Source organism: Alternaria infectoria (genome assembly GCF_024043175.1).
Source record: "Alternaria infectoria strain BMP 0036 chromosome Unknown scaffold_7, whole genome shotgun sequence".
NCBI lineage: Eukaryota > Fungi > Ascomycota > Dothideomycetes > Pleosporales > Pleosporaceae > Alternaria > Alternaria infectoria.
In genome coordinates this window covers 962166-976173 of record NW_026250696.1, presented here as the reverse complement: position 1 = coordinate 976173, position 14008 = coordinate 962166, and the positions used below count along the sequence as shown (strand labels likewise).

At 53.9% G+C, this 14008-nt stretch overlaps 5 protein-coding genes across 5 annotated transcripts; 3 read left to right on the top strand and 2 right to left on the bottom strand.

Annotated features, from left to right (window-relative positions):
- Nucleotides 1-581: 581 nt before the first annotated feature.
- On the bottom strand, nucleotides 582-3923 carry J4E92_005199 (uncharacterized protein; the record flags this gene model as incomplete). The annotated part of the gene is made up of 1 exon (XM_051496582.1): nucleotides 582-3923. The coding sequence occupies one exon, from the start codon at nucleotides 3921-3923 to the stop codon at nucleotides 582-584; it is 3342 nt and encodes a 1113-aa protein (XP_051353302.1).
- A 742-nt stretch (nucleotides 3924-4665) lies between these two features.
- On the bottom strand, nucleotides 4666-6314 carry J4E92_005198 (uncharacterized protein; the record flags this gene model as incomplete). The annotated part of the gene is made up of 2 exons (XM_051496581.1): nucleotides 4666-5884; nucleotides 6016-6314. 2 exons carry the CDS (start codon nucleotides 6312-6314, stop codon nucleotides 4666-4668), a joined length of 1518 nt encoding a protein of 505 aa, XP_051353301.1.
- Nucleotides 6315-6981: 667 nt separating this feature from the next.
- Nucleotides 6982-8490, top strand: J4E92_005197 (uncharacterized protein; the record flags this gene model as incomplete). Its single annotated transcript, XM_051496580.1, has 1 exon — nucleotides 6982-8490. The coding sequence occupies one exon, from the start codon at nucleotides 6982-6984 to the stop codon at nucleotides 8488-8490; it is 1509 nt and encodes a 502-aa protein (XP_051353300.1).
- A 1308-nt stretch (nucleotides 8491-9798) lies between these two features.
- J4E92_005196 (uncharacterized protein) lies at nucleotides 9799-11190 on the top strand (the record flags this gene model as incomplete). Its single annotated transcript, XM_051496579.1, has 2 exons — nucleotides 9799-10244; nucleotides 10305-11190. The coding sequence occupies 2 exons, from the start codon at nucleotides 9799-9801 to the stop codon at nucleotides 11188-11190; spliced, it is 1332 nt and encodes a 443-aa protein (XP_051353299.1).
- Nucleotides 11191-12205: 1015 nt separating this feature from the next.
- J4E92_005195 (uncharacterized protein) lies at nucleotides 12206-13151 on the top strand (the record flags this gene model as incomplete). The annotated part of the gene is made up of 4 exons (XM_051496578.1): nucleotides 12206-12269; nucleotides 12318-12352; nucleotides 12408-12634; nucleotides 12728-13151. The coding sequence occupies 4 exons, from the start codon at nucleotides 12206-12208 to the stop codon at nucleotides 13149-13151; spliced, it is 750 nt and encodes a 249-aa protein (XP_051353298.1).
- Between the last annotated feature and the right edge of the window lie 857 nt (nucleotides 13152-14008).

Sequence of the window (14008 nt, the reverse complement as noted above, 5' to 3'; positions counted from 1 at the left end):
AAATGAGGTGCCTGGCTCGGGACTTTAGCAAGCACCGATTATGGGGTTGGGCGCGGACCGATTTGAGGGCAACGTAACTCTGTTGCAGATCTGTTTCATGGATACGAGGACAGATCGGGAAGATCCATGCTGACAGTTCGCGTTCACTCGGGTCCACGCCAAGGTCTAGAACAACCTACGGAAGCAAGGATGCGAAGCAAGGGAGGGTTTTGGAGAATGATGGTATTGATGAACAAATAGAGAAATCTGGTACTAGATACAAAGAGGTCATTACACTACTTCTTTTCCCATTACCGTAACAGTGACACCGTGCGCTATGCAATACAACCGCGATATCGTTACCGCCGTTCTGTCCTAACAAACAAAGCGATGAAGCCAAGCCGTCGAGTCGTGAGGTAGCAATGCCAGTGCCGGGTACTTTCATGACAAATGAAACAATCTGTTGCCCAAAGTGATGTGTCCAAAAAAGGTGTGAAGGAGAATAAGACAAGAAAGAAATACCGTCCTGCAGTGACAGCAACAAGATAACCCCCAAATCTTCAAACGTCGTCATGCGAATCCAGATGGCAAGTCGCAGCAATCTATGCAGCAAGCGGCTCCTCTCCGTTGAGCTCGTCATCCTCAACGTTCTCATCAACGCCGAAGCCGGAATCCCACTGGCGCTTGGTCGTCTTCTTCTTGCCCTTCTTTCCGATCTTGACCTTTTCGCTGACCTTAGACACCTTGCCAGTGGCGACACGGTGAAGATCAACGCCCTGAGTCTTGACTTCAATGCGCTTGAGCTTCATCTCCTGGATGGCCTGGAGAGCGTCCTGGTTGCGGCGCTTCAAGTCGTCAGCAAGACGCTCGTTTTGCTCCTGTAGTTGACGTTGCGAGATTGTAAGGGCGTCGATGGTGGCACGTGTGTCCTCCTCGGCGAGGCGGAAGCGCTCCTTCATCTCTTCGATCTGAGCCTCAAGGAGTACGATGGTCTCGAGACGAGCATCACCAAGAAGACGCATCTCTGTGATCTCGGTTGTGCGCTCCTCAATCATCTCTTCGTACTCTGTGCTGCGCTTCGCAGACGCGTCTTGGAGGCTCCTAATGGTGGCTTCTTGTGTCTTGATGACAGTGTTGAGGGAGTCGACTTCAGTGGCGTGAGCGCCGACAATGTTCAGCAACTCATTAGCCTCGGCCTCAACACGTCTTGAAAGGGAAAGGTTCTCCTTGCGGTAGCCCTCGTTCTCGCCCTTCTGGAGAGCAAGCTCATCCTCAAGGCTGTCGATCTTGCCCTTGAGAGCGGTTGTGTCCTCCAGGTAGATGCGCTCCTTCTCAGTGACCTGGTCGAAGAGATCGTTGATCTCGGCTTGCTGTCGCTGGATCTGGTTGTTGAGGTCCGTGATGTTGGCCTGGAGCGACGTGATGGTGGAGTTGGTAGAATTTTCCAGCGCGACGTACTTGTTCTTCAGGTCATTGAGCTGAGTAGCAAGGTCGGCAACTTGAACGTCACGATCTTGCTCAAGCTGGTCGCGGGCGTCTGTCATGTCGGCCAGGTTGTTCTCCAGTGTCGCAAGATCGCTCTCGAGACCAATGATCTGCTGTTCCAGTTGGGTGATGGTCTTCTCCTTCGTCTGACGGAGCTGGGACTCAGCAGCAAGCTGCTCGTTGAGATCCTGCTCGCGCTCATCGGCCTCTTCTGAAAGGTCAGCAATGGCGTTCTCCTTCTCCTGCTGGAGTTGGAACAGCTTGAGTCGCAGCTCATTAGCCTGGAGACCAGTATCGTGAAGACGAGTGTTGAGATCTTCGATCTTGTCATTCGCCTCGTCGAGATCAGCTTCAGTCTTTTCGCGCTGAGCCCGCTCGGAAGCCAGGTTCTCGCGGGTATCGGCAAGCTGCTCCTTGAGTTCAGTTATGGTCTCGTTGAGGTTCTCGATGGTGTTGGCGTGCTGGTACACCTGCTCGATCTGCTCATCACGCTCGCCTTCGGCAGACTCGCGGGCGGCAGTCTGGGCAGCTAGACGCTCCCTCAGTGTAGCCATGTCGGTGGTGATGTTATCAACATCGGTCTCCATGCGTGTGATGCTATCCTCCAACTCCTCGATGTAGGTATTCTTTTGTGCGACGTCAGCCTCTGCGACATCGCGGCCCTCCTGCTCGATGCCGAGATCAGCCTCCAGAGCTTGGATGCGCTCGGTGTATTCCTGTTCCATGCGAGCGATCGTCTCGTGGTGGGTCGTCTCGAACTCCGCTGCGGTGACGGTAACGGTGTCAAGGTCGACGCGGTACTTCTCGAGATCTTCACGTAGTTGTGCCAAGGAGTTGTCCTTCTCTTCGTTCTCGTCTTGCAGGCCAGCGATGTGACCATCTTGCTCGGCAAGCTGGCGCTCTTGTTCGGCCGACAGTGTGGTCAAGGCAGCGTTGCGCTCCTCGAGATCAAGGATGACGCGCGCCTTGTCTTCGTTCGCCTTGTCGAGAGTGAATACTTCGGATTCAAGCTGCTTCACGCGCTCCTCTGAGTCGCCAAGCAAGTCCAGAACACCCTCGTACTGTCGTCGGAGAAGCACTTCGGTCTTCTGGGAGCTGTTGATAAGAGTGAGCTTCTGCTTGAGCTCGTAGAAGATGCCACTGAAGAGCTCTGGGACCTTCTGAAGAAGCTGTTGGTTGGTAAGGCCGACAGTGGTACCGGGGAAGAACTTCTCGATTTCGGCGCGAAGGTCCTCGAATCCATGGCGCAATTCGGTGAGGATTTCGCGAGAGGAAGCACCAGCCTCGATGAAGCGGAGGTTCTGCAGCTCGATGGTAATTAGGCGCAGCGCACCTTGAGATTCGCCCAGGGCCTTGCTCATCTGCTTCAGCTCCCGCTCGTAGCGCTCGATAGCTTCGTCTTCAATCTTGTCCAGGATGATCTCCTCGCCTTCAGTCAGGCTGTCGCGGTTGAGCTGTGATACGGTCGGCAGAGACTCGAGTGTCATCTGGCTAGAGATCTCCAGCGCGCGAGAGGAGTACTCGCCGGAGGGGGTTGTCACCATGTCGAGATCTTGCGACATGTTCAGCTCCTCGGGGTTGACCATGACCAGACCATCCTCGTCATCGGACAGCTCAACTGGCTCGTTGTCGTCGCCGTTGTATAACGAAGACGCGCGGAGTTCGTCGATCTGTTGGCGGGCCTCGTCTAGCTCCACTTGCAGATCGTTGGCGTCTGCGTCTTCGAGGTCGATCTCGCCAAGTCGGCGGGCCTCCAAACGGTACTCCAGATCCTTGATCTTGTCGTCCTGGGCCTTCAGCTGGCGACGAAGCTCCAAGAACATCTTCTTGTCCTTCTTCTGGTGGTCCTCGAAGTCATTTACTTCTTGGCTCAAATGGCTTCGGCGGAGGCGGCGACGGGCGCGGCCGTCAAGAACTTGTGTGAGGGGTGCGAACTGGACGCGGTTGCTGTTGGTCTCGTCGACCTCGTCGACGCGTTCGATGTGAAGCTGAGCTGGCATAGACATGCGGGAGCGGCGGGTGTTGGTGAAGCGGCTGCGGGAGGCACCGACACGGTCGAGATGGGGAGTCAGGCCAGGGAGGGGTTGTGTAGAGGCAGGGCGGTTGAACATGAGCTCGTCCTCGTCCTCGTCGACGGCGACAGGAGGCTCCGAGTGTCGGCGGTTGTAGCGGCGCGTGGTGGTGCTGCTCTGCTCGACATTGATGTTGTCTCCCTGCTGCGACCGCGAGAAGGACTGCTGGATCTCTTCGGCGATCTGGTCCTCGTCGTCGTCGGCCTGGACGCGCTTGCTGCGCTTCGTTTGCGAGAGCTCCGCCGAGGGCGACGCGGTTCGCTTTACGGCAGACGTCATATCGTCGGTGGGTGTCTGGTTCTTAGACGGGCGGCCGCGCTTGCGTCGAGGAGCGTCACCGGGACCCTCGTGGTGGTGCTCAGATGGTAGGCCACTGAGGCGCGCCATGGTCGAGCGATTGGGCAGTGTTCTGGCTGCGAGTACCTTCTGGATACGGTATTAGACAACGGGAGCTTCCGGGCGGCGGCAGTGAATGGTCGCGACACGTGGTGCTGGAGCTGCGTACCTGGCCAAAATTTCGTCAACAGAGCAAGATCGTCAATCGGCCCGTGGCTGGCAACAGCGACTGTTGCAGTTGGTACAAGCGGAAGGGGCGGAGGGCGCGGGTGTGGTGGGGTACGGGGAGAGACAGGGCCAAGTTTGTCTATATTCAAAAAATGGTTGACGGGCGCCTGTTGTGGTGGGCGAAATGGGGTGGTTGGGTGGAGGCTAGCACCTTTGCTACGTCAATGCGAGCTTGCGGTGAGTCGAGCCGCGAGTGGTCGAGCTTTCACGCTAACCCAGCCCTGACGTACACGCGACTACCGGCGCCCTCTACGCGTTTTCACCCACGGCCATCTCCCGTCTGAACTGAAACAGGCTGTGAACAGGTTTGTTACGTGTGAACTACCACCCCCATCAGCCACTGTCCACTCATTATGCCATGCGCACAACGTCACCGTAAGCCATTCACGTAGTACAAGACGCGTTTGAGGCTCTAGCCCGCAGATCATCATTCTTCTAGACCTGCAGCCAGCTGTCAGGGCAACACGGCCCTGGCGTGCATCACGATGCTTTTGAGGCGCATGCCTATGCAATGGATCTCCCCACGCATTCCCCGATATCCAGCCATCTTGGGTACGATGCGCTGTCACTTCTTCAATAAGAAGTCGCTTTGGAAAAACAACCCCTTCGTTGCGCTCGCAACCCCGTACAACCCACCAAGCGGCCATGTATCCCAAAACTGGCGGTATGCCCATTCGTTCCACGACTCCGTCTTCATCACGCTTTTCCCCCCAGCAACGCCTTGCAGATCGACCTTCACTTTGTCAAAGACACTTGGCAAGCTTTCGGCGTGGTACTTCCTCCGCAGGTCCATGTACTTCTTCTCGTCGTAGATATCCCAGAACTCTTGCTCCGTATAATATGCATGCGCGTACAAACACTTCATACCCCCTAGCTCCGTGACTTTGGCTTCAAAGTCTCTGTTCAGCTTGATGAATTCGTGGGCGTCGCTTGGTCCCATGTCCCAGATTCCCACGTCGAGGAGAATGTCGTCTTTCATATTGTTACCTTGGGAGAAGCTTCGCTCCCCACGAGGCGCCGACTTCACTGGACACAGCCAGAGCGGCCAGATGTCCGTCCTTTCATCAGTCCATCGAACGAATTCTTCCGCCGCGTCGTATGGTACACCGTAATCTTGGATGATAGTTCGGGATGCGAGACCTGAGCGATGCAGAGCGTGTACCATGGTCCGGGAGTACATGAAAGGATCTAGTAGAAAGCGCGTGAGACGATTGAAGGGCGTGACGAAGTATTTGAACGCGCGCAGCCCTGACCAGAAGACGCCTCTGTCGTAGCGGAACAGATAGGACTGAACAGGCACAAGCTCCTTGTATGTTGTTTTCTCGTCCTGGGCCCGCTTCAGAATGTCCTCTGCATGCATGTATAGCCAGGGGTCTGTCGCTTTGTCGAAACTCTGAATCCTTCTATTCATTGGAGCATCATGACCATCTGTCAGGCGACCGATCATAACCACGCCACTCGTCATCGAATACATGATGCCGTCCATGTATTCGACCTCGAGATCATCTTGGTATCGTCGAAATTGCTCGACGGCCTCATTTGTTGAGCGAACTGGAATGTACTCCAACTCAACGTATCGACGTGCGTCAATGAGCTCCATTTTGAGTAGGGTAATGACACCTAGACTTCCGCAACTTCCTGCTGCTGTGAAGAACAGATCGCGGTTTTCTTCTGCCGACGCCCATACTACCTCGCCGTTTCCTAGGATAAGCTCAATGCCGGAGATGGTGCGATCGAACAACCCGTACTTATAGGAACTGCTCTCGCCGCTGGTGCCAGCGAATCTGTCAGTCTTAGTTAGCAGTTTTCCATGCCATGTAATTTGCTCAGACGTCTTCGGCTTTCTGTTCATCACTGTGAACTTGATGAAGGGCTCGAGTGACCACTGGGCTACGTCTTGTCGTTAATCACTCACCCGCCACCGACTGTAATGTTCGGGAGTTCCATGACGACTTTCGGCAGGAAACCTTTGGCCATTGTAGCTTCCACAAGTTTATCCATGGGCACGTTCGGCTCCACCAATACCGTCTTTTCAGTCTCATCAAACTGGAGCACATGGTTGAGTGAGCTGACATCGATAATCTGATTCCGATCACGAGAGGATTTGCGTGTTGATAGTGTAGAACCATGGTAAATTCGGAACGGGGTCTTCGAAGCACTGAAGCGGGCGACTTGCGATGCCAGAGTCGCTACTGTAGAGTTATGAGTATCCATAGTGTGCGTGTAATGATGCAATGAGATGTAACGATGTTGTCGGGCGGTCCGAGGATGAAAGGAACATGGTGTGGCGTTGCTTTTGATGTATACATAAGCTGCAGGGCTGAGCCTTCTCCACTACCCGTTGGATCCTGCTAAAGTCAATATCTGACTATCCGCCCCGGACCAAAAGCCGCTCTTGTGTGGGTGTGGGGCGAAGGATCCGTATGCATTCCTCTTCATGGTTTCAGCCATTGTAGATATCCAGGCGACGAGCTGTCATTGATGCTGCTCCAGAGAAACCATAATCGCAATCGTATGCGCGGGCGTCACCTTCCGCATCTTGGGTGATGAGATCGGGCGCCCCATAGGGACCGGAAGCGCGGAAGACGATCCACTCGCTAAGAACGCTGACGTACGGCGTTCGGGAAGGTTTTTCCACCCCCAACGTTTTGGCTTGCGCATTGAATACGAAATACGGCTCAGGCAGTAGCTGGCAGCTTTCAGCATACTGTTGTCGCGACTACGATAGTAGGAAAGAAAGATTGGTGGTTCGATCTCGTGGATTCGCGGGCAGGTACGACCGCTACTAGCGCAGCCTCTTCAGCCTCATTTCGCAGCCACACATCACGCAGGAAAGCAACACCAATCGCATCGCTGCAGTCGGCTCCACACCATCTTCCAGATGGACAGTCACCGGGCTACCGTAGAGACAGTACGTTCTCGCATTCAGCATTTTTACCACAACAAGACCGCATTTCGTGTTTATCATGGTAGCACGAACAGCACCCGTCATGCTCATTTCGACCGAGATGCTATCGTGGACGTGAGCTCCCTCAACCACGTCCTATCTATCGACAGGGACAAAAGAACGGCGCTTGTCGAACCAAATGTCCCTATGGATGCCTTGGTCAAGGAAACCATGAAGGCGGGCCTGTTGCCTCCTGTGGTTATGGAGTTCCCAGGCATCACCGTAGGAGGAGGCTTCGTAGGCACAGCAGGAGAAAGTAGCAGCTTCAAGTACGGATTTTTCGACCGTACAGTATTGAGCGCAGAAGTGGTTCTGGCAGATGGCACGCTTGTCACGGCATCCCAGAACGAGAATCAAGAGCTGTTTGAGGGTTTAAGAGGTAGCTTTGGAACATTCGGTGTGCTCACGCTGGTGGAGATGCAGCTTGTTCCTCTCAAGAAGCTGGTTGAAGTAACCTACCATCCAACCTTCTCCTTCGAGAACGCGACAGATAAGATTCAGTACCATACCACCGACGAAAGGAACGATTACGTTGACGGAGTTCTGTTCTCCAAAGGTGCCGGAGTGGTAGTAACAGGGCGCCTCGTTGACAAAGACCGTACGCCCGACTTGCCGATTCAGAGATTCTCTAGACCATGGGACGAGTGGTTCTGGATACGCGCAAAGAAGCTTGCGGCAAAAGGCATCATCACGAAAGAGCTTGTCCCTGTGGAAGACTACCTGTTTCGCTATGATCGAGGAGCATTCTGGATGGGAATGTATGCTTACAAGCAGTTCATGGTCCCTTTCATGTGGTTCACACGCTTCTTGCTGGACTACTTCATGCACACGAGGATCATGTATCACGCATTACACGTGTCCGGATACACGGATCGATTCATAATCCACGACATCGCGTTTCCAGCCGCCAATACTGCGTCTTTCTTGCAGTATTCGGATCAGGCTTTCAACATATATCCGCTGTGGTTGTGTCCGCTGCGGCAGGATGGTAGAAGTTCGATGGGTCATCCCAAGCCGTTCGAAGGTCTTGTCAATGGGAAGGAGAAAGGCGTTTATAACGGCAAATATATCAGCGTTGGTATCTGGGGCCCGTACTCTTCCAACGAGACTGAGTACGTTCGCGCAAATCGCGAGATCGAAGCAAAGATGCGCGAGCTGGGTGGACTGAAGTGGCTATACAGCCGAGTCTTCTACGCCGAAGATGAATGGTGGCAAGTCTACGATAAGCGCGAGTATGATACGCTACGTAGCAAGTACAATGCAGATTCTCTGCCAACGATATGGGACAAAGTCAAAGACCGAGGAAGAAAGGAGGAGTTCGGTCCGGGCCTGAAAGGTATGCTGAAACGCATTGTGAAGAGCAACGCTTTCTTAAGTGGACTCTATGGCATCTACAAGGCGGTCAAAGGTGGAGATTACATGTTGAAGAAAAAGGTTTCCTAGAGCCAAAGTAGTCAAGAATCAGCCGTGTAGTGCAGACATGTGGTATTGAGCAAGTCTTGAATAGTACAAAGCCCATAAGGGGTTAGCGGTGTCTTCGGGCTGCCGGAGACATCCTCGTGGAACATGAACTGAAATCTCCTCACGTTATCACCTCTCGACTACAGTACCTCATGCCCCGCCTCTCGCTGAAAACCATGATTTGATATTCCTGCTACCGGAGATAGCTGTTCTAGAAGAAGATGCGCGATCGTCACGGAAGCCTCGTTGCCGTCGCAGAGCGGGCCATGACGTTTAGGGGGCACGGCGCGCCTTCTGCGATCAAGGCCGAAGATTCCAAATTCTTAGCGCAAGTCAACGATCAACACCACGGACATTGCGACCGTGCTCAATTACAAACCAAAGGCAATTATAATCGCGTCATTGTCGAGGATCTCGCTGCCCAGGTATCAAGACGCGAACGTCTTGTTGCTTACACATTCGTGTTGTGTCCAGTCACAGTGCAGCGTGGTCCCGAGGATTGGTCTGGTTCCGACCACCCACCTTCATGCAGGTCGTGTACCGTCGCTACTTGGGTACTGCCGAACCACATCACGAGGCTATTGCAAATACAACCAACGATAACTTCGGCTGCAAGGAGTCCCTGCGTCTCTGTCAACCCACCGCACAAAAGCACAAGTGAACGGTTCACGTCCAGCGCGAAGACTCGTTGCGAAACATCTCCGTGGCCTAATTGACCATATACGTATGTTATGGACGCGTTCTAGGCGTAGGGGAGCACATTTCAGTGTACCTGCGTACCGTAGCTTCCGCCTATGGTGGCGAGTAGTCTCATTATACAAGAGCTAACGGCTGCCATACTTCATCGATTACCCAATCCAGCCTATGATGCCCCACGGAGTCCCACTAACTACTGGGGTAAAACCGCGCTCGGCGCGGGATTACTTGCTTTCGCACCTCACAATCTCCTTCTTTCGGATGTCGCCTTGCCGGTACTTGAGTTAGCTGCTGATTTTACCTGCATATGGTTCCCTGCGGTACATTAACTAGAGGGCCGATAATCAACTATTGGTTGCACAACGTCAATTCGGATGAATAAACTGTTCGGCAACGCTATGGAAAGTTCGATCGACGAGTTCGCGCGCTTTGGATTTGTTGGTAGCTCCAGTATTGGAAGGGTTGTAATGTAAGGGTGCAGGAGCCAGTCGTGTGCTGTTGGTACTATATAATGTGGCGGCCACATTCGGTCGCGAATGAACCACCAGTACTCAGGTCAAGTCTCACTTCAACTCACCATTCTTCCGCAACAAAATGGCTCCACTCAAAGCATTGCTACCCCTCGCCCTGGCCAGCGTCGCTGCCGCCAGACAATGCGCAAACTTCATGATACAGACCCCTATCACCTCGCGACAGGGACAGTTCAAGGAAGTACCAGTCGAAGGTAACCTCGACGTCGGCGCATTCGTAGCTAGCTTCAACCAGTTCGGCAAGAACTACAGCGCGGAGCTTCTTGAGGGTTACCAGACCCTTCAAGGAACCTACAACATCTCTGCGCAGTACTGTAAGCCAGCCAGCGGTAGCGGAAACACGATTCAGCTCTTGAGCCACGGTATCGGCTTTGACAAGACTTACTGGGATCTGGAGTACGAAAACTACAATTACAGCTACGTCGACGTCGCGTTGGCCGCTGGTTACAGTACGCTCGCGATCGACCGTCTCGGTATCGGTAACTCGTCTCACGGAGACCCCTTCAACGAGTAAGTGACAACTCTATAGCAATCGTTGTGTACCATATACTAATCAGGTCTTTTCTTCAGGATCCAAGCACAAGCGGAAGTCGAAGCCCTCAACTCTGTCACTACACAGCTGCGTGAGGGCAAGATCCCAGAGATCAGCTGTGCATACGAGAAGGTCATCCACGTTGGCCACTCCTTCGGCAGCGTCCAGTCCTACTGGCTCTCCGCCCTCTACCCCGAGAACACCGACGGCGTCATCCTCACCGGCTTCTCCGTCGCCGGACAATTTCTCGCATACATCACCGCCGGATGGAACCTGCACAGCGCTCGTCTCAACCAGCCCCTCCGCTTCGGAAACGCTTCCAACGATGTCATTGAGAGCATCGCCAGCCAGTACGACCTGAGCGACAACATCGTTGGCAGTCTTCAGAAGATCCTTGCGGCCGCTGGTGTGGACCTGACCACCGACGAGGTCTGGAACGAGCTCGCGACCACCGAGGTCCTCGACTTGATCAACGGATACAACAAGACCGTTACCCAATACGACTACCCCTCCGGCTACATGGCGCACTCCGACCTCACCGCCCTACAGTACGCTTTCCTCCAGCCCGGCAACTACGACGTTGGCCTCGCTCTCGTAGCTGAGAAGACCAAGCAGCCCGTCACCACCGGCGAGCTCTTGACTATCGGCGGCTCACCCAGCTCATCTCCCTTCACTGGCCCCGTGCTCGTCATCACTGGCGAGACAGACGTTCCTTTCTGTGGAGGCAACTGCTACGGTCAACTCATGGGTTCCAACGCCTCCAACATCCCCGAGGGCGTTGCCATGGCCTACCCCAACGCTTCTGCTTTCGAGTCCTATATCCAGCCTAACACTGGACACGGTTTGAACTTTCACTACAATGCCACAGCTGGCTACCAAGTTATGCAGGACTTCTTGGCTAGCAACGGTCTTGCTGCGCAGTAAGCGTCGTACTTTGTATTGTGTGTCGCGTCTATTCTTCCGTTGAGGCTGGGCGCTGAATGCGCATTTCGCAAGTTTGATGCATATTTTAAACTAGCGTCAGAGAATGAATACGTAACCTTTGTAATATCATGCTCAAAAATCGTCACCTGAAAGTTTTGCGTGTTGTATTTGATGTGGCTTACTCATGCACATGCCTGTCGCAAGCCATAACCGATACTGAAGTACCTGGGTTGACTTTCTAAGCCTTGACTAAATTATTGCAAGCAGTGACACTCAGGCACGATGTCGCTTCCCCGAAAATTCCGCGCAAGCGTGGTGACCAAATGCTGATGAATAAGCCTTGTCATTGCTGACTTTACAGCTAGGTATGCAGAAAACGCTCGGCGTCTCCACACCTCCGTGCACGACAGGGAGAGCTCAGAACACCATTGACAGCATCGCACCACACGTATCTACATGTACTACCACTGATTATCAAAGTCTTACTCAGAATGTCGCCGTCGTATACGACGCCTCAACACCAAGGATGTCGACGACGGCCCGCTTCGCCCATGCACGACATCTCGACTAGGACCCGTGATGCGGGGCTATATCACGAAGGTAGCCAATGCTGAGCCGTGAGGCTGGCAAATAATCTGGGTACAGTGTTTGTCATTGCTTTGATAGCATTGTAAACAACAAAATCTCCGGGTCGAGATGGTAGTCTGAATCTGCACCAGTGCAGGACTTGGTTACGTGCTCCGCCTTAACATGGACCTAAAGCATCATGTACGAGGGTGGGCTCGCGGGCCAAGGCGTGGCGTGGCGTGGCGAGGTATCTGCGCAGTGGAGTAGATGCGATTGAACGGGGTTTGGGCGGGAAGTAGGAGTCAAGGTGGATGAGGCTGAAGACTCTGTAGACGTATAAAGAGGTCTTTCAACTGCTCTCAAGTTACACATCCATTGCAACAATATCGGATACCTCTCAGACTTCGGAGCATAGCCTAACTCACCAATCGGATCACCAGTCGTTAAGATGAAGTTCAGTTCCGCCATCGCTCTTGCGGCCCTCACGCTGTTCAACACCGTTCGCGGTGACGGTACGATTGTCCCGCAAGACATGGCTTCCAGCAACTAACATGCCTCAGCTGTACCATGGGAGCGCATCGACAAGGACAAGGCGGTGAGTCTTCTTCATACTTTCCAACCCCGTATCCCTATCTAACGTCCCAACGTAGCTCCTCCTCATTCTCGACTTACAAGTCGGCCTCTTCCAGCTAGCCAGAGACTGGGACCCAACCCTCTACAAGCAGAACATCCTGGCGCACGCTGAACTTGGGAAAGTTTTCGACATACCTGTCATCCTGTCGACGTCTGCGGACCAAGGACCCAATGGGCCTTTGCCGAAGGAGATGCTGGAGATGTATCCTGATGCACCGCTTATCCGACGTCAGGGCGAGGTCAGGTAAGTCGTCTTCCTCATCGTTATCACTATACCTTGTGTCAACACATCACAATGCCTGCCTCTCAACAAACACCCCTCCTAACACATCCCCAGCGCCTGGGACAACGAAGCCTTCCGCGCCGCCATCCGCGCCACAAACCGCACGCAGATCATCGTCGGCGGCATCACAACCGACGTCTGCACCACCTTCCTCGCCCTCGCCCTGCGCTCAGAAGGCTACTCCGTCTTCGCCAACGTCGAAGCCAGCGGCACCTACACGCAGCTCGTGCGCGACACGGCAAACGCGCGCATGCAGGCCGCGGGTGTGCAGCTCGTTTCTCTCTTCTCCATTGTATGCGATCTCATGCGGGATTGGCGCAATACGCCTGGTGCGAAAGAGCTGCTGCCGTACTTGGACAAGTATCTTCCGGTTTATGGGGCGGTGGCGAGGGGTCATGCGGCGGCCGTGGAGAATGGGACGGTTATTCCGGGCGAGATTGAGCTTATTACGGGGGAGAATGGGACGATTCTGTTGTAGAGGGGCGTGAGGGGTGACGCGGTTGGCGACGCGCGGGGAGGCGGAGAGTACTGGTAGGTAGCGAGTCGGAGGATTTGACGGAGAGGCACATGATGGCTGGTGGAGGGGACTGCGTGCAATGTTGATAGCAATGTCAACTGTGTAAGAGCGATGAAGTTACAGCCCTTTGATCGTGTGGATGTTCGTGACGCTCTGGTGGGTCGATATCGATACGGCAGCTCTTGGCGAGACCAAGGGCAAGCCGACGCGAAGCCACCTCGGCATCTGCGAGGCCATCCGTCACTGTCTTCCTCAACACCAAGAGAAGCGACCACACACACACAATTCTACACTCACCGCCGCGTTGCCATCGATCGCTGCATGCTTTACTGTGTGAGTAATGCTGAGCCTGAAAACAAGCTGCCGATACTCCCACACGCCATGCAACCGCTGCCTTTAAATCCTACAATAGGACCTTCGAGCTATGAATTCCAGATAGGCATATGAGACAAGGGCAATGTGAACAACGGAATTTCATGGAGAATGAATTTCAAGGTAGGAACGATGTGGCTCATGGGAGGCCTTTGACACGCTTCCTGGCTTGGTGTATGTCGGTCTTGCCTGATTCACGAATGGAGTCAACTACGACCGCAGCACAGTACTCGTTGCCTCAAAGGTGTCTAAGCGGTCGCTGTCTGTCTTGTGCTGGTACTTACCTTCGCTCCACGTATAGCTCTCTTGACACTATCAAAAGACGCCCCCGATCCTTACCACGAACAGCCATCGCTATCATTACATCCGTCATTTACCTGTAAAGGCCGATCATGTCCCTCTCCAGAAACCACTCATTCCCGCCGATAATCAGTGTACGACATGAT